Source organism: Gorilla gorilla, chromosome 8 (assembly GCF_029281585.2).
Source record: "Gorilla gorilla gorilla isolate KB3781 chromosome 8, NHGRI_mGorGor1-v2.1_pri, whole genome shotgun sequence".
NCBI classification, from domain to species: domain Eukaryota; kingdom Metazoa; phylum Chordata; class Mammalia; order Primates; family Hominidae; genus Gorilla; species Gorilla gorilla.
This window is the reverse complement of record NC_073232.2, coordinates 27216316-27241180: the sequence shown is the minus strand read 5'-3', so window position 1 is coordinate 27241180 and position 24865 is coordinate 27216316. Positions and strand designations below refer to the sequence as shown.

Genomic DNA, 24865 nt, shown 5'->3' with positions numbered 1-24865 from the left:
CTTTGCAGACAAATCTAAAGTCTCCATTACAGATAGATGCACAGTGGGTTCTTTTCCTTCAAGGAAAAAAATAGGTTTCAGATTTAACCTATCTCCCACTCTGGGTTGGCCATCTGTAAAGAAAACTGCAATCCATAAAGTGTCAAAGAAGAGAGGTTAAAACAGCAGCAGGTGGGTTAGAGGTAAGGCTTCCCAAGAGAAAAACACTCTAAAGTAAATGAAAATTTATTTCTAGTGACCAAGGGTATGCATTTCTTTTATCTTTAAAAGACATCTGTGCTCTATATTTTGTGGTACTTTATTCAAAATACAGGGTAAAAATATTTGAGAATGAGCAGATGAACCAAGTCTCTGTAGCTTTCAATCAAGACTTCAAAAATCCAGATTATGTTGTCTCTTCTTTCTATTTATTTACATGTTCAATGTAAGAAGAAGAACTAAAATAAGTAGGGTAAAAATTTGTTGCTTTGTCGGAGGCCTTATTTCAGAATTTTTGTATTCAATAGGCACACATAACCATGCATTTCTTCTAATTCATTATACAAGAATAAACAGAAACGCAGAAAGCTAAGAAATTCTCACTCTTCATTCTAGAAACTATGGATTTTTAAATTAAAATTATTTTTTGTTTTTAACTTAAGGTTTTCTTTAGGTGGCTAATCTTATACTCTAAAAAGTTTGTAACACTTATTCCCAAATCTTATTTAAAAAGCAATTAACTTTTTGACTGGATAAAAACCATCTATCCCTGCAGATGTCGTCTTTAGAAATCTTGGCTGGCTACCTGATTACTCCATTGATTTCTGATATGTCAACTGTTGCATTCAAAAGACAAATGGCACCAAATATGTAACAATTACAAAAACCTTTAAATAAAAGGGGTTTTTCATGCTTTTACTTATTTAATAAAATTGAATACTCTCTTTAAGGTTTGACAGTATAGTTATCTCTCCCTGCCCTCCCACCCCGCCCCCTCACCATTTCCAACTTTATTATTGAGATCATATCAGATTTTGACCTTGTTTGTCCTGTAAGTCTCACATATATCTCTTTTTTTGTGGCCCATTTTCCAAGGTCACGGGTTTCTTTGCCTTCAATACTTTAAGTATTGATTAGCTTGCTTTGTCAATTTTCTATTTGTTTTGCAGTCAGGAATGTCAAACCAGTGTTAAACAATTCAGCACTGCAGTTTGCCCAGCCTGCATAAACCTCCTGCTCCCTTTCACATCCCTTCCTGAAAATAGAGTAGCTGCTCGCAAAAGGAGTATGAAAATCAAGCCAGCGCTTGCTCGGAGCTGGTCGGCTAGTGTACGGCACAGCATATTGCAATTAGCATCCAATCATGTTAAGTAGTGATACTTCAATATTTGTGTGAGCCTGCCTTGTAGAATTTAATACTCAGACAGCCATTTTGCAAAACACAGCAGGGCCATGAAATAAGGGCTATTTCAGTGAAAGAGTCACAGGATGATAAAGCTGTTGCAACAGCTGTGTCATCCATCCAGTGATTATTATCTACTATTTTTCTGAAGCTGCTCAAAATAAAGATTTAGTGTTAGCCTCTGCGCCTATCTATAATTTGTCAAACTCCGTGGTATTTCTTCCCCCTACCATCCCATCATTCAAATATGAAAACAGGACTACTCTAGGTAAAAGAGAGTATCAACTGGTTTGAATGAGGCAGATCTCTGAGACAATGGACTTCTCAAACCAATCCCTGCGCAAGTTATTTCCAACCTTATTAAAGTCACAAGGCACAAAAGATAGATAAAAACATCTCCGGGAAAAAATAAATATCTCAGAATCTCCTATACCTCAGATTCCTTGAAAACTCATGGTACGAAATGATCGACTGTCTGGTTGGTTCAGCACAGGGAATAAAAACAGCTGAAAGAGGCAACATGCACCAGACAGACACGAATAGTATTTTCAGCTCCCAGCTGCAATTCTACAGCAATAGAAACTTACATAGGACACCCGTACTCGCCGGCGATGCACCAGCCCGCAGCACTGCATGAAGAGGGGGCAGAACGCAGTCAGCGTGTGGCTTCACCAAGCTGCACTGTGCCTTGTCTTCTCGTCACAGCCTCGGTCCATTTCTTCCCACCTTCTACTCCCAGGTAAGAGGCATGAGCAAATCACTTAGCTTCTGCCTCCTAGGTAGTTTCTAAAAAAGCCACCGTTCCTGCAGGCATGCCAAAACTTTGTTCTCCCCTGTTTGTCTTTTTTTGGGGGTGGGGGGCGTAATTTGAGATCTTCTTCAAGGGGGTTTCCTATTTGCAAAAATCTACAAGAAGTAGCATTAATTTTCCGGAAGTAAGTATTGCTAACACAGAGTTAGGACTGTCCAGATCATCAGAGTTTCTTGGTGACGCTTTTACAGTAGCCATTCTCAACTCGGGAGATTTTCAAACATCTGAGTGTCTTGCATTTCGCGACCCTGCAGTACTCTGCTTTTGAAAAGCAGGAGGCCTACTCCTGCTGCTGTTTATGTGACTGCTTCTTAGCACGCTGCTGTTCCTGCTCCCGCGGCTGCTCGCCTATGATTGCCTTCTTCACAATGCACAGGCTGACAGCAGCATCCTGGATTCACTGTTACCTCTGTAACGTTTTGGGCATATCTGATTTGCTACTTCTCCCTCCTCCCCTGACCCTGAAAAATGACTGAGTCTAGACTCGAATTCACTGTGGATTCCTAGGACTACAGAAACATCCTCCAAACCGTCAGATGCTTTGTCCTGCAGTAGGTATTTCACATGAATTGTAAGGAGGATCGCCAGAGTGGCCTCAGGACCTGACTCGCTCAAGCACTGCGGCGCACAGTTGTTTGGTGCTCACTGGCAAATGTTCATTTTCTGGGTTAAAGCATGTTAAATAAACACAACTCTGGAAGGCGAATTTGATCCGACTCAGACCTCATTAATTCATTAGATCTCATACCACCTATGATTTAGATATAATAAACTACATAAGGCTGCCTTCCAAGTGTGAGAGCTCCCAAGTCAATATTCTTTGTAAGCTATTATTTAGATCTTTCCCTAAAGACCCAGTTTTCAGGGACTGAGCTGATCCTAATATTCTCCCTAAAGACCTTGTACATGTCAGACCTAAAAAGATGAATCATTAAGACATGTGGAGATTCAGCTGTTCATTGGTATGATATCAGGCATTCTAATATGCAATATCTTTAGTGTGTCATAGATATTGATCCAAATTTGCACCCATGCCCAAGTCATTCCATATTCTGTTGAGACCTAAGAAGGTATGTTAATGATTTCATGTCACAGATTAACCACCACTACATCCTTTAGGTTCCTGGAAAAATAAAAGATAATTAATTCTCAACACTTTACCAGTATTTTCTCAAGGCTTTTTTGAGATAGGGTCTTACTCTACTGCCCAAGCTGAAGTGCAGTGGTGCAATCATGGCTCACTGCAGTCTTGAACTCTTGATTGCCTTGCTCAGGCAGTCCTCCCACCTCAGACTCCCAAGTAGCTAGAATTGGAGGTGCATGCCACCACACCTGCTTAAATTTTTTTTTTTTTTTGAGACAGAGTCTCACTCTGTCACCCAGACTGGAGTGCAGTGGCACAACCTTGGCTCACTGCAACCTCCACCTCCAGGGTTCAAGCAATTCTCCTGCCTCAGCCTCCTGAGTAGCTGGGACTACAGGTGTGCACCACCACACCTGGCTACTTTTTGTACTTTTTTTTTTTTTTTTTTTTTAGTAGAGATGGAGTTTCACCATGTTGGCCAGGCTGGTCTTGAACTCTTGGACTCAAGTGATCTGCCCACCTTGGCCTCTCAAAGTGTTGAGATTACACTGAGCCACAGTGCCCAGCCTAATTTTTAAAATTTTTTTGTAGAGACAGGGGTCTCACTTTGTTGCCCAGGCTGGTCTCAAACTCCTGGCTCCAGGCCATTCTCCTGCCCCAGACTCCCAAAGTGCTAGGATTACAAGTGTGAGTCACCATGCCTGGCCTTTAAAGTCTATGATTTAAAGCAACACTTTTATATTATTACTAATAGTCTAAGAGGTTGATAGAGGTGAAAAAAAAATTCTGCCTTAATCTCCTTATTTGACTGACAAACTGGGTCCCAAAATGATTCCATGTTTTGTTTATCAGTAATATAAGCAATAGCATAATTTAAACCCTGAAACTTATATAATCTACATAGTCTGTGAAAATTCTATGGTCCTATCATATACTAGTTAAACCTTTGGGGATTTGAAGGTCCAAAAGGAAAATAACATAGTCTACAGACAGAAAATAAGGACACTTTAGTGATTAAATCAGAAACCTAGAGTAAAACCAAATTTCTGAATTACACTGTAAATTGGCTCTTGAAGTACATCCTGGAAAAAAAAAAATCCCTCACAATTTTCTGAACCATACATGATATATTCCTAGTAGGTAGGACTTCAATTTGATTTTTTAAAGAAACTCCAGTGAAAGGAACACTGAGTAATATAAAAGAACACATAATTAAAATTCAAGTTTTTTTTTGTTTTTTGTTTGCTTGTTTGTTTGTTTTTGACACAGAGTTTCGCTCTTGTCACCCAGGCTGGAGTGCAGTGGCATGATCTCAGCTCACTGCAACCTCTGCCTCCTGGGTTCAAGTGATTCTTCTTCCTCAGACTCCTGAGTAGCTGGGATTACAGGTGCCCGCTACCAGCCTGGCTAAATTTTTGTATTTTTAGTAGAGATGGGGTTTCACCACGGTGGGAGGTCTGGTCTTGAACTCCAGTCCTCGTGATCCTCCCGCCTCGGCCTCCAAAAGTGCTGGGATTACAGGCGTGACCCACCATGCCCGGCCTCAAGTTTTTTCTTAAGGCCCTTTCATCACCTCTATCACCACATTTTTACTGGAATAACTGAATAAAGAATAAAAATTTAGCTTAAAGTTAGAATAAGATGAAAACACTGGGGAAATGATCTACCCCTTCTATGATTCTGAATTTGATTTGGAATTCACTTAACTTTTTATTAACTATGATATTTTTATACACAATATAAGAGAGATTCCCCCATTCATTAGATATTCCACCCACCTTGTCATTCAAGAATCCACAAAAGGATTCCAAGCACTAACTAATTTGATTCGGCAAACATTTATAGAGCACCTTCTGTTTGCTCAGTGCTGTGCTAAGGTGCTGGGGATATGAAATGAATAAAATACAATCCATGTATTCCTCTAGGCACGTATAAGAACTGAGGAGGCTGGGGGCGGTGGCTCACGCCTATAATCCCAGCACTTTGGGAGGCCCAGGTGGGCAGATCACCTGAGGTCAGAAGTTTGAGACCAGCCTGACCAACATGACGAAACCTTGTCTCTACTAAAAATACAAAAATCTGCTGGGCAGGGTGGCACATGTCTGTAATCCCAGCTACTCGGGAGGCTGAGGAAGGAGAATTGCTTGAACCTAAGAGGCAGAGGTTGCAGTGAGCCGAGATCATGCCACTGCACTCCAGCCTGGGTGACAGACGGAGACTCCATCTCAAAAAACAGAGGAAAGAGAACGCAGTGTTTCAGAGCAATGGGAACGCCAAGGAAAAACTCCTAACTATCCCTGGAAGGAAAAATAGAGCCTTCACAAAGATGAGGACACTTGGGCTAGCCTTGCAGAATGGACAGAATTGCATTCAGTGGAAAGTGCGAGGGAGAAAGGATCCCAGGCAATGGGCAGAAGATGCAAAAGCACAGAAGATTACATACAGAATATACACAGAACAAATTGTGTTTCTATAGTGTATACGAAGAAGGGTATCTTCAGACAACAGGGATCTACCCCAAGTCCTCATTCTAAACTCAGTTCTCCCCCAGATTCAGTCTTTACTTATCTCTATATCCCTAGCACTTAGCACAGTGACTGAAACATAGTAGGTATCATGAAGATTCATAGTTGTCCCCTCCTGATCCATTCTTTACTTCATTTACAGTAATAGAGATAGACATCGGCTGCTGGGCTAAGATGAATGTCCCAGCTTCTCCTGCAACTTGGATGGCCACGGGACTAGATTCTGGTCAATGGGCAGATGCAGAAATGGCATGTGCCAATACCCAAGTCATGTGTCACTGCTGAGAGCTGGGACAGCCATTTATAATGAGAAGAAAGCTGCACATTCAGGAGAAGAGAGCAACAAGACAGACCCAAGTCCCTAGGACAGGGGAGCTGCCATATTGGCCCAATAGTGTTTACGTTTGGACTACACCAAGAAAGAGACATTAACTCCTATATTGGCACTTTTGCTCTGATTCCAATTATAGATGCTAAACTTGTACTATTATTACTATTATTATTATTATTAATTTTTGAGACAGGGTCTGTGTCTGTTACCCAGGCTGGAGTGCAGTGGTGCAGTCTCAGCTCACTGTAGCCTCAACCTCCTAGGCTCACAGTGATCCTCCCACCTCAGCCTCCCAAGTAGTAGTTGGGACTACAGGTATGTGCCAACATGCGCAGCTAATTTTTGTATTGTTTTGTAGAGATGGGGTTTTGCCATGTTGCCCAGGCTGGTCTTGAACTCCTGAGCTCGTGCAATCTACCCACCTTGGCCTCTCAAAGTGCTGGGATTAGAGGCCTGAGCCACCATGCCCCGCCTAAACATGGATTTTAAAAGCACCTCAAAGTGTTTCTGGAATGAATGATGAATTCACAGATCCAAGCCTGTGGAGGAGGCGGGGGAGTGGAAGAGGGAAAAAAGAAAAGGCAAGAATGGAGACAAGAATCAGGAACTCAGGCTGGGACTACCTGGGTCCCAGCAAAAGAGTTTAGACACAGCAAAGAGTTTAGAATTGAACTGGTAGTACATACAGAATTACTGAAACTTTTAAATGTGAAAATATCTGTTGTTTTATTAAGAAGCAGAAAAAAAATTCCAGACTGTTGAGTCTAAAAATAACCTGGTCAATAGTTCAACTTCAGCAAGAAATTGAAAGCTTTTGAGCTTGTATACTTGTCTGTGATAACCGTTCATTTACTAAATAATCAAATAAAGTCAATAAAAACTAGCTGCTTGGCTCATGTAGCTAAATTACAAACCTAATGAATTGCTAAATTAGCTATTTTGTTATAATACGAGATATCTTAAAACCAAAATATTGAAAAGTGTTAAGAAGAGGCTCAATGACAAAAATCAACAAATTAAAGGTAATCAAAGGTAAATGTAGATAATATCGATGGAAGATATATGTTTTTTAATCCAAGGGATTTATTCCTGGCCAGTCTTTTGAAAGTATGAGGATTAATGTTTCTTTACTATTCACTTTATATGTTACTATTAGTTAGGAGTGGCAAGAACACAGTCAGAGTTAAACATCAGATGAAGTGCTTCCTTCAAGAAGAGAACTCTTTCATAATAAGAAATGAAAGACCTAAAGAAGCCTTCTGTAGCAGAACTGAAGGTTTTTTTTGTCAGAATTGTCTCTGCTTAAGTGCTTCTGGCTTTTCTGTGGCTGTGATTTTAGGAAAGATGGGTCCGTCCTCTGACAGACACCTGCTTAAATACCCATTAGACTCTCCCTTCACAGTACGCCTGCAACCATGAAGAGCCTAGGGTCCTTAAGTTGACCAAAAACTCTTGCTAATTTCAGTAAAAACAAAAAAAGGACCAACTGTCTCTATTCATCCATTCAGTCAACAGTATCAACTGAGTGCTGCTCATCAAGTGCGTGTCTCTGCTGGGCACCAGTAGGAAAACGACAAGTAAAACAACTAATGTCCTTGCCTTCAAGGAGCTTAAAATCCAGGGGGCAAGGCAATTTGAATGAAATAATCACATAAGCATAGAATTACAAGCTAATAAGATCTTTGCATGAATGTACAGAATACTATGAGAATGTAGAGTGGGTTGACATCTTCGAGAATCAGAAGGGTCAGAAAAGGTGTCTCTGGGGCACTGCTACCTGAGCTGAGGCTGAAGGGTGGGAAGGAGTTAACTAAATGCAGGGGAGAAAGGCAGGGAGAGGGAAGCTCTATGTGGTAGAAGGGAGAAGGCCCAGCTTAAGCAGTTGGAGAATAAAGTAAGAGAGAGAGGAGAAGATGAGGTTAGTGAGGCAGGTGATTATCAGGCAAGATCATGAGGGCCATGCTGGGGATCTTTTCTCTTTCTACTAAGAGCAGTGGGATTTCTTTCCCTCAAGAGGCATGATCAGATTTGTGCCATTTAAAATCCACTTTGGCAGTACAGTTGAAGACAGATTGGAAGACGGCTAGAGAGAAGCCAGGGAGACCAGCTAGGAAGTACTTTTATCCAAGCAAAAGATGATGCTCTCATGCTAAGGAGCTGAAGACGGGAGATAAGGAAAATGAATGAATCTATTAGATATTGGGGAATTCAAGTAGGTAAGTGCAAGTACAGAAAACAGAAAATGAAACCCAATGTAATACATACACGTTCCCGTGTTCTCTCATTCCTGAACATTTCTATGCATTTCTGAAGTTCAGTCTTCAGTAATCTGTGATGAACCTTTATTTTCATGTCGGTGCCAGTGTGCTTCTATTTCTTGGTCCAGTCCTCATTTCTCTCCTTAGGGTCCTGAACAAAATCTCTATCCGGCTGCTTGCAGCTTCCACTGAACTCCACTTCTTTAGCCACCAAAATGCACACTCTATTTCATTCCAGCTTCTACAGAACTGAAAACCTTTCTCTAATTTTCCTTTATTTCTCACCAAAGTGTCTGGGTTGTCTTTTGATGCACGGGATTTTTTTTGGTTTTTGTTTTGTTTTTCAGACCAACAATCAATCATTTTTTTTTCTCAGTAATGAGAGTGGCAACATTTGTTTGTTTACCACCTATACGCAGATAGCAGGAGAAGTAAATAAGATAAGTAAAAGCAATGAAATTAGAGAAAAAGTCATACTTTTGAAATTACTAATAATCATGGAATGCACACTAAACCTCAATGATAAATTTAAAACATATTTTGTGTTAATGAGGTAGACTGCACTTGCTACATTCAAGATTGTGAGAACAAGATTGTGTAACCCTAATAAATCCCAGTTCTCTGATAGCCCAGTCATACTTAAAGGAATACAATGTAGCAACAAAAACTTGAAAATCAAATGCCAATTTTTAATTGCGTAGCTCAAAGAATGTAACACAGGATCCTATAATCCACAGCAACACTTCTCAAACATCCTTTTTCCTTTCCTCCCTGATTCTCTCATAACCAAAGCCATTTGAGGACCTATACTTTCTAGCACAAACAAAAACATCAAAAATGGACTCTCTCACGTACAGAGTTCCTGACTCTCTCTTCCCCAACCTATATCCCTCAGCTTCGTATGATGTAAATTTGCTTAGTTTCTGTGCTTTTAAAAATTTTCTTTACATTTGCCCTATTGTACCCATCATTCAGATTCTAAACAAGAAGAGCCAGGAAACAAAAACCTGATTCCTTTTATTTTGTATCTTCAGCCAATTTTCTTCGCGTCCAAACTTCAGATTTCATGCTCCAGAGTCGGGGGCAATGATAGAACATTATTACATGGGGATGGAAGGAGAAGCACTGAGTAGAGAAAAGTAAAATTCTCTTTATTACAGGGAGTGGAGGAAGTGAGAAAGGAGAGGGGAAAAGGCGAGGCATATTCATGTCTTAAATTTTCCACACTCTCAGAGAATCCATTTGACCAGTTCATTTCATTCATTGTAGATCTAAGAAAATGCAACATGTATATAAGAAAGAAAATGGTAGCTTTTTGGTGGCAAAAGACAAGAAAGGCTATTCATAGTGTAACATTTCATGAACAAATCTAGGATGATAACAGGATAAAATATTTCCCAGCAGCAATTTTGATTTCCTCTTTGTTTGGAAAGACCACGAAAGAGAAGCATACCTTTTCTCTGAAGTTGCCATAAAATACTCCTGATAGATTTTAGAATTCTATGATGTAACTAATAAACTGCATATATTTTTATGAAAATTCATACTTGTCATAAATATTGCTATGTACTCAGCCCCACCAGTATCTGACTTACCTTACTATGCAATCCATTTAAAAAATGGACTGTTTGCAACTTTTTAAAAACCCAGGGACTCAAGCAAAGAGGTACAAAGAGTTTCACTGACTCCTGCTAAGTTCCAGTCACTATTCTAAACACGTCACTAGCTCATCCTCTGATTCTCATGACAACTCCATGAGCCCTTCATCTCCATTTCATAAACGAAGAGATTGAGGCACTGTAAAGTCAAGTAAGTTGCTCAAGGCAATGGCAGAGTTAGAACTTCTATCCAGATGTTTGACTCCTGAGCCCATGGCTTTAAACCTCTTCCTACCTTCTCTTTGAAAGGTGAAAATTAATTTTATAAGCTGATCTTGGAGGATCACATAATGGTTAATTAACCAATCCAGTCATGCAACAGGCACTTTTCCACCCTAGCCATCATCTGCCTACCTGCCTACCTTTCAGAGGTTCCCCTTCCAGCAGTTTCCCAAATCACCTTTCTGCAAAAACATTCCCACCTTATACTTTTTCCTTCCGCTTTCTTGCAAAGTCTGAAATTTTACCAATTGGAAAATTCATTTTATGCCACAAGTATCTTCTTATCAAAATTAAACCTCCCTTAAATATAAGCACTATGACAAATTATTTAAAACCATATTTCATCTACCTACAGCTATGTATCTATCTATTCCTCACCTTGTTTCAGAAATAATTTAAGGCAATTTACAAGGATAAATTTTAAAACGACACTTAAATAACATTAAAGAGGGATTAAAAGAAAAAAAGCAAAGCAAAGATGGCAATACAAAATGCAGAAACAAGGCTCGAAATGCATCCCATAATAATGGAAGTACTTCTTACTATGAGCCATAGATCTGGCTGTAAGCTTTCGAGCAGCCAACTCAAAAAGGGAAACTCGGTCGGTTATGTAATTTACCATCCATAAGCTTAAAATAAACCAAATGCTCAAAAGAACGACTCTGTTTGGCACTAACACCAGACACCGATTTCTCCTGGAGGCCCCATAAAAAGGAACATTGTGTAAACTTAGGAACAGCATTCCTTCCGGTAAATGCCCCAGTGGGTTCTGAAAAGCTGCTTTAGACTGAGGGTCAGGGGAAGCTAAAGGTTTCCTACCACAGCAACATTCAGTAAAATAATCTGGGCAGAGAGAAAGGAGAATAGGTTAGATAAGATAATTAACTCCTTAGAGATTTGGCTTGACCCAAGAATAATAATAAAAACAATGACAAAAAACATTAGCATTTATTTACTGATACAGGCACCCAGTGAGCATTATTCCTTTAATCCTCATATCAATTATGAAGACTATTACTCTTTATCCCTGGGTGATATGGTTTGGCTCTGTGTCCCCACTCAAGTCTCATGTTGAATTGTAACTCCCAGTGTTGGGGGAGGGACTTGGTGGGAGGTGACTGGATCATGGGGGCAGATTTCCCCCTTGCAGTTCTTGTGATAGTGAGTTCTCACGAGATCTGATGGTTTAAAAGCATGTAGCACTTCCCTCTTCGCGCTGTCTGTCCCCTTTTCCACCATGGTGAGATGTGGTTGCTTCCCCTTCACCTGTCTGCCATGATTATAAGTTTCCTGATGGCTTCTCAGCCATGCCTCCTGTACAGCCTGTGGAACTGAGTCAATTAAACCTCTTTTCTTCATAAGTTACCCAGTCTCAGGTAGTTCTTTAGAGCAGTATGAGAACGGACTAATACAGTGGGTTACAAATGAGGAAACAGACTTAAGAGTTGAGGCTGGGCATGGTGGCCCACGCTTGTAATCTCAGCACTTTGGGAGGCCGAGGTGGGTGGATCACCTGGGGTCAGGAATTCAAGACCAGCCTGGCCAACATGGTGAAACCCCATCTCTACTAAAAATACAAAAATTGGCTGGGCGTTGTGGCAGGCGTGTGTGACCTCAGCTACTCAGGAGGAGGCTGAGGCAGGAGAATCACTTGAACCCAGGAGGTGGAGGTTGCAGTGAGCTGAGATCACGCCATCGCATTCCAGCCTGGGCGACAGAGTGAGACTCCATCTCAAAAAAAGAAAAAAAAAAAAAAGAGTCAAGAGACTTGCTTAAGGCTACGAAATTCATATGCAGCAGAAACAGGATTTGAACCCAGATCTGTTGAACTGTAAAAATCTAGCTCCCAACCGGAGTTTTAGACAGTGAATGGATTCTGTGTCTATTAAACAATCCCACTGAGTATTGTTTCTCATCAATGAGCTTCAGATAAATATTTGATGGCAATGACCTTAAGACTACTCAACACAGATGCATATCATTTACCAATAAAGCTGGAAGTAATAAAAGATGAAGACACTTAAGGGAAGGCCATCCACCTCAGCTTGCAGCTGTAGTTAAAGCAAATGGCTTTTCCTCCAAACACCTAACTACCAATGAGAAGTTCCAGAGACTGGGGAGAAGACGATGTAGGTAGCTTTGGTGCATGGACACTTCAGGAGTAAGAGCAGACCTGGGAGGGAGTTGGAGCATAAACCTGCACCGTATTGGATAACTGGATGAGGGCTTAAGAAAGTAGAGACGGGGAAACGGAAATGGAGGAAGCCAAAGATGGACTTGTTTCATTCAAAATCAATTTGCGATGGTCTTGATTCTACCACTAGGCTGTACAGTGGTCGTAAGTATCTAGATACCCTAAATCTTAAATATTTAATTTTCCAAAAATAAAAGACATTCGTCCATAGTCATTGCTAGCTTAGGCACCCTCTACATTTAGAATGGACAACTTTCAAAAAAAAAAAAAAAGAGAGAGATAAAATTGACAATAGGCAGACCTCCTTGACCTCTTAGAAAGATGAGTTTTGAGCAGAACAAAGTGAATAAAGTGAAGGAGTCAGACAACACAGCAGAAGAAAAGTCCAGGCAAATGCCCTGAGGCAGGAACACACTTTGCGCACAGAAAGGACAGTAAGAAGTTGCCTGTGGATGAAGCCCGTTGAGTGGCCAGATCATATAGGTTCACCAAGTTACAACAAGGACTGCATTTTCTTCTAATTGGAAGGAAAGCCATTGGAGGACTTTGAAAAGGACACCTAGCTTGATTTATATCTCAGAAGTAGTATTCTGCCTGCTGTGTGGAGACTGCCAAGAGCTAATGAGGAAACAGAGATGAGTTTTTAGACTATTGCAGTAGTTCAGATAAGAGAGAAGGGCTTGGTCTAAAGTGTTCGTGCGAGGACATCTTGAGAAGTGGTAGGATTCTGGATATATTTCAAAGTCCAGTGTGACAGAATTGACCTATAGATTGATGTCTTATTGGAGAGAAAGAATCCAAGAATGAGTCCAGCTGGAAGCTGGAAGGGGGAGACGGGGCTGAGCAACCATTCACATGATTGCTCCATTTCCTGAGAAGAAAAATATTTAGGGAGGAGCAGGATCAGAGGAGAAAACAAAAAATACTTTTGCAGGGATATTAATTTTGAGAAGTCTGTAGGACATTGATGTGGAGCAGTCAGGTAGGCAATTTCATATATAATCCCAGGGTCCAGAAGGGAGGTGTGAGTAGAGAAATAAACTAGGAAGGTGGCATATAGATGGTCTTGAGAACCACAGGCTTTTGTGAAATTCCCTTGAGAAATTTCCCAAGAAAGAGGAGCTGAAAACTGATTCCCGGAGCATCTCGCCCATTAGAGGTGAGGTCAAGTAAGATGAAGACTGAGAACTGACCATCAGATCTGGTCAGGTAGAGGCCACTGATGATAGCATCTCAAGTGAAGTCATTGGGGGGACTGAGTCAAGAGTCTGAAATGAGTTCAATAAAGAGAGCGAGGTGAACAATTTGATACAGTGGGTGGACACACATTTTTCAAGGAGATTTTCTTAAGCAGAGAGTAGAAAAATGAAAACAAAGCTGCAAAGAGATGCACGAATAAGACATTTTTTTTCTTGGAATAGGAGGTATTACAGGTAAGAAAGGAAAAACAAAAGACACTTCAACAGAGATCACAGATAATTGTAGGAGCAAAGTCCTTGGTTGGGCCAAGGGGCTGGAACCCCATGCATAAGCAGAGTGGTTGGCTCAGATAGACTCTTAGTTGGTTCACCCACTGTTGCAGGAAGGAAGCAGAAGATTTGGGTACCAGTGGGTGGATTTAATGGTAGCAGTAGTGGGAAGGTCTTTTTAGAGAGTTGCTATTTTCTCAGATGAAATTAGGAGAAAGATCATTAACCAAGAATGAGGAGATGGGAGAAACTGTTGCAGATTTAAGGACAAGGAAGGTGTGAAAGAGACCTCTCAGGGGTAGGTGAGTGGACTGGCCAGGAAAAGAGAATCAACAGGTAGAATTGAGTGCAGGTGGATATTTGTGGTCATGAACTTCCAGTAAAACAGTGCCCAGAGTGGTCTTTTTCCCCCACTATGTGTGTCTGCTGAAATTCAAGGGCAGAGTGAATGAGAGTCAGGTTTAGGCTGATGTCACATTTCCCAGGAAAATAAGACAGAGGGAGAGAGGAACAGAGAGTTGAGAATGTCTGTCTCCATCACGGGAACTCAGATAAGGAAGGAAATGAGGATCTGAGGAGAGGAGGTGATGGGCTATCAAACGATGTTGGTTACAAAGATATAAAATTACAGGACAGAACAAGAGGAAGACTTCTCAGAGAGTGATATTGGATATGTCCAATGAGATCATAGACATTCTCTTTCAAGATATGTTTAAAAGAAGCTCACTTCTCCTAATATTGAATTAGCTATGAGCTACATAGTGACAAAGAAATGAATGAGGAAAATCTCAATTTTTCTTTTCCTATTGGATTTAGTTGAGAACACTATAAGAATGACAGATGCAACAGAAAAAGTTCTTCTCAAATTTAAGATCAGAAATAGTAGAACTTGGGGAGATTCATATGATTTATGACAAAATACTTCAAAAAATGTATTTGCCCAATTACTTTTTAATTATTAGACCACAGAAGTATTCCATTATTCTTACTTACGAATCAGACACTCACCAAAGGTAAATTAATTGAACTATGAATTTTTAATTTTTGAAAGATCCAACTCATTATGTTTGATACAAACAGTATGTTCTCTACTTCCTCATAAAGAACAGTTCATTTGGGTCCTAACATCAGCTTAATTAGCTTGGAAAAGTGGGACTTTTCTACTGAATTTGAAGGCTAAAGTTTGTGGATTTCAATTTCTCTTTTCTAGTTTGGTAGGTACTGTGGTCTGAATCTTTGCATTTCCCTCAAAATTCATATGTTGCAACCTAATCACCAATGTGATGGAATTAGGAGAGGCCTTTGGGAGGTGATTAGGTCATGAATGGGATTAAGCACCATTATCAAAGAGGTCCCAGAGAGATCCACTGCCCCTTCCACCATGTTAGAACACAGTAAGAAGGTACCATTTATGAAACAGGGGAAGCTGTGTGTTACTGTAACATCATTAGAGGTACTCTATGTCATATGCATTAGCATTCAGAATGAAATCATGGTTTCCTTTACCCCAGAAAAGGCGGTCCTCACAGATACTATGAAGGTAATGGAGTAAAAGAATCTAAAATTTATGGAAACTCAGAGGGGGAAGAGTTTGTCACCAGACACCAAATCTGCCACAACCTTTGACTTCCCAGCTTCAGAACTGTGAGAAATAAATGCGTTTTTGATAAGCCACCCAATTGATGTTATTTCATTACAGCAGCCTGAATGGACTTAGACAAAGTTATTTTGCAAAGTACCTACAGATGCGCCTAAAATCACAGTATGATTTTTTTTTAAGAGATGATGGAAAGAATATAATCATTTGGGATATTTAGCAACCCTGACAATCTTCCTATGCCCAGCCAGCACTTCATACCCCCTATTGGGCAACTCTAAAGAAAACTAAGACATTGACTTTTCTGTCTCTTGGTTCTATTTTGGCTTATGATGAAGCGGAGAAGTAAAAGTATGTTTGAATGGTCCTTTATTGGGAATTGGTGTTAGTTGGACAAGAAGAACATTCTGAGGGATTTGGGGACTGATCAAGGAAAAAGATACGATGTCTAGGAGGTGGCTAAAGCACACACAGCTTTACTGGGTAATTATGACAACTCTGCATGGGAGGAAGCCCCTCACAGCAGGATTCTGTGCAGAGGATATGGCACACAGAGGTTGCTACTTAGAAGGGGAGAAGGGCCAGGGAATTCCCAGGAGAGGAGATAGCAGACGGGTCCCACGTGTCGAGGTGATGTCATTCAGCAGTAGGGTGGCAGTCTGTGGGTCAGAGAGCTCTGAAGGCCCCAGCACATCATGCCTTACAACCACAAGGCTGCATCTTACCTACGGTCAGCAGGTGGAGATGAGGTTTCACGGGGTATGCAAGGCAGGCAAAAGGGCTAAAAAAACTACTTATTTAGGCTAGGTTTAAAACAACTGGATGGGCTGGGTCTGATGGCTCATGCCTGTAATTCCAGCACTCTGTGAGGTCAAAGTTGGAAGATTGCCTGAGGCCAGGAGTTCGAGAACAGCCTGGGCAAAATAGTGAAACCCTGTCTCTACAAAACAAACAAACAAACAAAAAACAAAACTAAAAAACCCTGAAAATTAGCCAGGCCTGGTGGTGCATGCCTGTATTCCCAGCTACTCAGGAGGCTGAGGCGGGAGGATCACTTGAGCCCAGGAGTTGGAGGCTGTAGTAAGCTATGATCGCACCACTGTACTCCAGCCTGTATGACAGAGTGAGACCCTGACTGTAAACACAAACAAATAAATAAATAACAGCTGGGTGTGTAAACATTTGAGTTTGGTACCATTAGGCTTCTGAGATAATGCATTTCAACCCCCATTGAAGAAATAAACAACCTGGGGACCACCAATACACAGAGCCTATCTTTACCTCATTTATGTAACAGAGGAAGTAGAGAAGACATTGTAAAAACGTTTTTTTTTAAAAGAAAGAGAGAACTAGGAGCCTTATCCTCCTCTCAAAATTTGTAAGTTCCCTAAGGTTATAATATTATTAATATAATACTAGTTAAACATTTATAGAGTGCTTGTTATGTGCTGAGCACTTCACATTTAATTATCGTAACCATCCTTCAAGATAATATTTTTGTACCAATTTAGCACACAGGAAAGCTGAGCCTAGAGGTTTCCTAACTGGCTTAAGCTCTCAGAGCCAGGGGAAGGGTAGTGGGCTTCAATTCCAGGCAGTCTGAATGGAGAATTGGTGTGTTTAACCCACTAGACACACAGTCTTTCATCTGAGGTTTTTTCCTCTCGGGGATCAAGAGGGTCACTGCACCTTTTGACCTGGAGCTGTTCTCTGGATTCCAGGAGTAGAAGAGCCAACAGAATCCTTTCTGACCATTTATTTCCAGTGCTTCAGTGCTATTTCTTCACTCCTTCCCCAGCACCTACGCACTGATGCCCATCGATTGCTTCCCAACTCCTGATTAATATAAGCACCATGCACATTTAAAAGCAAGGTCAGATTAAAAATAAATGAAAGGTCTTGTACAGATAGGAACACTTCCCACCCCATACCTTCACCTACCCAGGACTCTGAATCTCTGATTACTAGACTATACCTTGCTGGAGAGGAGAATGACTAGTGACTGCTGACCTTCTCGTGTCTTGGTGGAGCAGAGGTAATCACATGGCTAACTCAAAAGGCCAAACACATTTTGTGATGCTGTTGGCAAAAATAAAAATGAACAGGAGGAGACCAGGTGTGATGGCTCCCGCCTGTAATTCCAACACTTTGGGAAGCTGAGGCAGGAGAATTGCTTGAGCCCAGGAGTTTAAGACCAGCTGTGGGAAACATAGTGAGACCCTATCTTCACAAAAAATAGTAAAATAAATAAATTAGCCAGGTATGATGGTGCATGCCTGTAAGTCCCAGCTACTCAAGAGCCTGAGGTAGGAGGATCACTTGAGCCAGGGAAGGACAGAGGCTGCAGTGAGCTCTGATTACACCAGTACACTCCAGCCTGTGCAACGGAGTGAGACCCTGTCTCGAATAAGAACAAAAAAATGAACACAGGCAACAGTGTTGCAGGTTTCCTTACAGCAGTTCTACCTTAGTTCATCTGGACACACAAAAAAGACACACAGAAGACATTTCTACACACTGTGTGCCTGTATGTGTTTGCTATTGCTGCTTTAACAAATTACCATAAATACAGTGGCATAAAACAATACAAATGTATTATCTCACAGTTCTGCAGGCTGGGAGTCCGAAATGAGTCTTACCGGGGGAAAAAAAAAAAAATCCAAGGCTGTGTTCCTTCTGGAGCCTTGAGGGAAGAGTCTGTTTTCTTGCCTTTTCCATCTGTTAGAGGCTGCTGTATTCCTTGGCTCATGGCCCCTCCACACCTTCAAAGACAGCAACTGCAATTTCCTTCTGACCTCTGCTCCTGTTGTCCTATCTCCCTCTCTGACTCCAACTTTCCTATCTGTCTCTTCTACTCACAAGAACCCTTGTGATTACACTGTGCCCACCCAGCTAATCCAGGATAATCTTTCTAGCTCAAGATCTTTAACTTAATCACATCTGCAAAATTTTATTTGCCACATAAGGTAACATATTCATAGGTTCCATAGATTGGAACATGGACATCTTTGGGGGGCGATTACTCAGCCTACTCTAGCACTCCACATCTGTGTGTGCTTGGTAGGGAGCCATCCTTCTCTAAGGATACTCCCCTATGGAGCCCTAACAACTCTCAAGTCTTCCTACATAAGGTTGACAAAAGAATTCAAAGAGCTGTCCAGAAATTTCAAATTAACAAATGAAATCAGAACTCTCCAACAAAATTGCTAGGTGTACTTAACAGAATTTCTGCCATAGGCAAGAATCAGTATTATGCTTCACCTGAATATGCGCATCAATTTTTTTATGAGAGACTGTTTTGCACGTTAGGAAAAGCCATATCCTTTAGGGATCCCCATAATCACTGACATGTGGTAGTTGAGAAGCGGTTGATGATTCTAATTTTAGTTTTTAAATGATGTTTTTAAAGGTAGAATTTGATGTCTGAAATTCATTGCTAAATTCAATGATCTTACTCTATATGAATCTCAGCAAAGAAACCAGACATCTGTGGTTCCAGAATGAACTCTTTTTTTGATGGGGTTTTTAAAACTCTTGAAATCTCTTTTATGATGTAACAGAATTATAGCCAACATCATTGCAGTAAATATCAGACACTGCACTATGGAGAAGCAGGCCTGGCATCGCCTGATTGATTGAGTGCTGTTAAATAAAAGCCAGCAACATCTTCCTTGCCACATTGCATTATTAGTTCTCCCCAGCAATGCAGCACTACAGTTAGTGGTAGCTCAGTTGCACGATGGAAGAAACAGGGTTCTAAGAGTAAAGAGACATAGCTAGGTTTCCAACTCAGCACTCTCAGATACCAAAGCTCTTGTTGTTCCCTGTCTTAGTCCATTTGCCATTGCTATAACTGAATACTTGAGGCTGGGTTATTTATAAAGAAAAGAGGTTTATTTGGCTCATGATTCTGGTGGTTGGAAAGTCCAAAATTGGGCAGCTGTATCTGGTGAGGGCCTCAGGCTGCTTCCACTCAGCAGCCGGAAGGGGATCAGGTGTGTGTAGAAATCACGTGCCAAGAGGAAAATCAAGAGAGAGAAATTGAGGAGCCAGGCTCTTCTTACCCATCCTGCTCTTGCAGGAACTAACCTATTTCCAAGACAGTGAGAACTCACTCACCCCCAAGGAAGGGCATTAATCTATTCATAAGAAATCTGTCCTCGTGAACCAAACACCACCCACTAGGCCCCAACGTTACCTCATTGGGAATCAAATTTCAACATGAGTTTTGGGAGGCACAAACTACACCCAAGCCACAGCACTCTTAAACTCTGCCATGTTGTCTTGAGTTGAGTCTCTTTCACCATTCTCCTTGTTTCCATAGCCGTGAGCATGATCCCTGTAAACAGCCAGGGTGACCCTACCCTTAAACACAAAATTCTCCAACTTACCTGGGCCTACCCAGGACTCTTATGAATCACCTTTATTTCCCCTTACCTTGAATAAATGTGTTAATGGGAACTTTGTATTTATTCTTGATCAAATTTAATACAACAGTATATCTAGAATGCTGTTAAAATTTAGGGACTTTGTGTATTACTAGTCCTGTAGATTCTAAAATAGTCTCTTTTAATATCTACCAGGATGTTTCATACATTTGTTTTATTAATTTTATTGAAAATATAACAATATTGACAACTTAGAAAGTATCAAATAAAATTTAGTCTTTATCTCAATATATGTTCAAGACTTTCTGCATGTTTTCTTTTTTTTGTTTTTTGTTTTTTGTTTTTGAGACAGTCTCGCTCTGTCGCCCAGGCTGGAGTGCAGTGGTGCAATCTCGGCTCACTGCAAGCTCGGCCTCCCGGTTTCACTCCATTCTCCTGACTCAGCCTCCCGAATAGCTGGGACTACAGGTGCCCACCACCATGTCCGGCTAATTTTTTTTTTCTTTTTTTTTTTTTTTTTTTTTGCATTTTTAGTAGAGACGGGGTTTCACTGTGTTAGCCAGGATGGTCTCGATCTCCTGACCTCGTGATCCACCTGCCTCAGCCTCCCAAAGTGCTGGGATTACAGGCATGAGCCACTGCACCCAGCCAACTTTTTGCATATTTTCTTTAAAATCTCTCTACTTTTAATTGTACTTCTAATACAGACACTTCTGAAATCAGTTTTCACATTGCTGCAGCCTTACCAATTTGTAGAAACTGTTTATGTGATGTTTTCATTCTTCATTTATATATTTGCTTCAAATATTTTCCCAACATATCTTTTCAACTTATTTTCTTGTAATGCAGTTTACTATTTTAAAATAACAGTATGTGTTGCTTTGTGAATATTTTTATTACATCAAAACTAAGAAAGACCTTTCAACCTTTTCATCGTTCTAATAAATCAACACATTTATTCTAATTATGATTTGTTTTATATCCAACTCTCTACTCAAGTATATTCCATTTAACTCTCTAATTGGTTTTGACACAAGGTGTGGGCCTAATTCTTTAAGTACTTAACTAGTTATCCCAATGCAATTTTTATATTGTTTGTTAAATAATTTTTGCACTATTGTTTTATATTTTTATATATATTACATAAATTGAAAGCCAGTTGGGAGTTCAATTTATAATAGGACATTCATTTTCTTAAGTGTCTTATTGTGTGTGTATATATATATATATATATATATATATACACACACACACACGTATACATATATATATACACACACATATATACATATATACATGCATTCTAAAAAATGTATCCTTCTCTTTTGTTACTTGACTATGTACTAGAATTTGAATATTGAAATAAATATAAAATTGGTGGTTGACTATATACGTAATTGAATAGTTATTGTTATTTGAATACTTTGTTTATTGTGACTTGAATATAACCAAGATGATTAATCCACTTACAATTCTTCTCTTTCAAAATATTACATGACGTAGAAGCTCATTTTAGTTGACACTTACTATTTGTATAAATATTCCAGAAGTCATTTCTCTGGCTTTTCAGCAGACTATAAAGATTAAAAGTTCAAAAAAAGGTCAGTAAATATAGATATAAATAAAAATAATTAAAATATAATCTAAATTGCCCAGGTTGACTTCAAAATCCTTTTAGTTTTTACATTTCTTTCCCCTTGGCTCATTTTTGTATTCATGGTTAATTTTTTACTTTTGTTTCCCATGTACCTCTTTATAGGTCACCTGTATGTATCTTTTTTTTTTAATATACTTCAAGTTCTGGGGTACATGTACATAACATGCAGGTTTGTTACATAGGTATACATATGCCATGGTGGTTTGCTGCACCCATCAACCCGTCATCTACATTAGGTATTTCTCCTAATGCTATCCCTCCCCTAGCCTCCCACCTCGTGACAGGCCCCAGTGTGTGATGTTCCCTCCCTGTAGGTCACCTGCATCTTTAATGGAACAAAGTCAAAAGCACAAAAGCAAGCACTTTTTCGTCACTTAAATATAGTCTCTTTAATGCATTTTATTTATTTATCTTTTTTCAGTCAATTTAAGAAGTTTATTTGGCCAAAGTTAAGGATGTGTGCCCATGACACAGCCTCAGGAGGTCCTGGTGACATGTGCCCAAGGTGGGGTCAGGGCACAGCTTGGTTTTACACATTTTAGGGAGACACAAGACATCAATCAATATATGTAAGATGAACACGAGTTTAGCCTGGAAAGGCAGGACAACTCAGAGACAAATGGTTGCATGTTTTTGAGTTTCTGATCAGCCTTTCCAAAGAAGGCAATCAGGTATGCATTTATCTCGTTGAGCAGAGGGATAACCGTGAACAGAATAGAAGGCAGGCTTGTCCTAAGCGGCATTGTAAAACTCATTATGGCAACATCTTCTGTGTTTTTCTTTTCACTGGGAAAAGATTACTCTGGGTAAGTGCCATGTGGGAAACAAGAGCGAAAGAGGGCAGAGTGGAGGCCACTGACTAATGCCATGGGCAGGCAGAGGGGGTGTCGGCTTTGAGTAGGCAGGCAGGATGGGGGAGAGAAGGGAAGGAGGCATCTGCTCAGGATTCTTAATGATGAGACCAAAGGACTGGATGACAGACTGGTTCTGCATCCGAGGGAGAGAAAGGTCATTGAGAATGACTCTGAGGTTACTGGTTTGCGTAACCAGTTAGACAGAAATGGCTTTTGCTGAAACAGTGGAAATGTGCCAGGATATGGGGAGACAAGATCGCAAGTTTCAATTTTGGATGTGTTGAGTCTGAGGTGTTTTTGAGAAAACCAAGAGGAGATGTCAAGAAAGAAGTTGGATTTGTTCTTTCCCCAGCTAAAAGATTAATAGCGAGTGATTTGGTTACACCTTCCACTTTCTCAATATCTCCCTTCAGGCAAATTATAAAACTGTACAGTTGAGCCAGACTAGCTTCGAGTACGCCATCACATACCACGCTGCTTGGAACCGAATCCACAACCTGCATGAGACTTTAATCAAAGCTTTTGTCAAGTTTTATACAGGAAGAAAAGATGTTTAGCGATTTGAGTCACTCTGCGATTGTTTTGCAACACGTTATTTGGATTGTAGAATAATATTGTTCAAGAGAGAGTCCAAGTGGGATGGAACAAAATGTCAAGGAGAATGTGTTTTTAGGCATTTCTCTAATGTCAACAGAATACTCATAGTTTTTGTTATGCTAGTTCAAAGCGTGAACCATTTCTATTATTCCAGTTATTCAATATTTTTACAAAAATAGTACATAAGTTGCCATAATGAAGATTTTTTAAAAAGTTTTTAAATATGAAGCTACCCAAAAGTCATGTGAGATTGTTACAGCTGATAAGGCAGAGAGGCAGCTATCTGCCTTATCAGATATGAGAAGACATGAGAATCCAGAGGCATCAGTAAAGATCAGGTAATATACATATTTCTTGATATGTAATTCCAGGACTTGGATTTCACAAGCTCTTATTTGAAACAAATAAAAGCATTTAGTGCTTTATAATCTTTGGAGCTGGGGAGGGTGATCTAGAAACTATAAAGAAAATCTAGAAGAACTAAGATCCATGATTAACTGGTATTTAGAACACTTCTCTACTTTTAAAGTAGACTCAATTCTTCAAAACTTAATTAATATAATTGTACTCAACTGTCTATGAAACTTAGATAAGGACTATTGCATACAAAAGGTACTTGCAGTTGTATATTTATTGCAGCACTATTCACAATAGCAAAGATATGGAATCAACCTAAGTGTCCATCAATGTATGACTGGATAAAGAAAATGTGTGGGGTGTATATATCTACTTACACATGCACACATATACGCACACCAGGGAATACTACCCAACCCTTAAAAAGAATGAAATCATGTCTCCTGCAGTGACATGGATGGAACTGGAGGCCATTGTCTTAAGTGAAATAACTCAGAAACAGAAAGTCAAATACTAAGTGGGAGCTAAACACTGTGTACGCATGGACCCATAAAGTGGAATAATAGACACTGGAGACTCGGAAAGGTGGGAGGGAGGTTAGGGATGAGAAATGACCTAACTGGTGTAATGCACGCTATTCGGGGGATGGTTACACTAAAAGCCTAGACTTGCCCACTACACAATATATCCGTGTAACAAAACTGTACTTGTACCTGCTAAATATATAAAAATAAAAAAATTAAAAATAAATAAACTTAGTCAAGGAGTCTTTTGTTCAACACTTTAAGCAAAGCCCCATTTAGTCCTGGTGGCCACTAGATGGCAAACTTTGCTAAAGAATACTGCCCCCACTGAAAAGATTTTTGCAAGATTCAAATCTTCCTGAAAGCATTTGGGTTCCAGCTGCCATCAAATCTTAAAACACTTCTTCAAGGTTCACATCGCCTCTGTAATTAAAAAGCAAATTCGTGACTTCACAATTGTAGGAGTTTAGAAATAATCGAATCAGGTCTTTTTTCATTTTCTGGAAACTGAAGCCAAAAATAGTTGAATGGTTTACTGTTGTGTTAGTTAAAGGCAGAGATGGGCTCCCACTCAGGCCTCCAGCATCTTCCTGTAGTAATTTTCCACAATGTTTTTTAAAACGGTAGCACTGTTATAATCACTATTATCTGAATAAAGCTACTCTAGCAAATAAGAAGTCATTCTTAGAGTGATCACGGAGAAATTTTGAATCACTACAATCCCATACTCCTTGGCAGTCAACTCATTCATGTTATACTATTTAAAGCAACTTAAAAGCTCAAAAGATTTAAAATAATCCTTTAAGAAAGTGTAGCAAGTAGTCCCTTATGTTGGATTGAGATTTTCCCTTATTTTTAGATTCACATTGGATGGAAAACATATTAATCAGAAAAGATTTGGAAAATCATTAATCATATAATGAGAAAAATGAAAAGAATGAAGTGTGTTTCTGATAAG

The 24865-nt window shown here is 39.9% G+C and overlaps 1 protein-coding gene across 8 annotated transcripts in view; it reads right to left on the bottom strand.

The window, feature by feature from the left end:
• The window catches only part of CACNB2 (calcium voltage-gated channel auxiliary subunit beta 2), a 402064-nt gene that overhangs the window by 278765 nt on the left and 98434 nt on the right, over positions 1–24865 (bottom strand). The window contains exon 1 of one of the 8 annotated variants that reach the window (XM_055354125.2): positions 1969–13852. The exons of 6 other annotated variants lie outside the window; for them this stretch is intronic. In XM_055354125.2, coding sequence (XP_055210100.1) covers positions 1969–2016 — 48 coding nt within the window. In that variant the 5' untranslated portion in view covers positions 2017–13852. Of the gene's footprint in view, positions 1–1968; positions 13853–24865 lie in introns of those variants that run through there. One more of the 8 variants, XM_055354120.2, reaches the window with a different exon arrangement.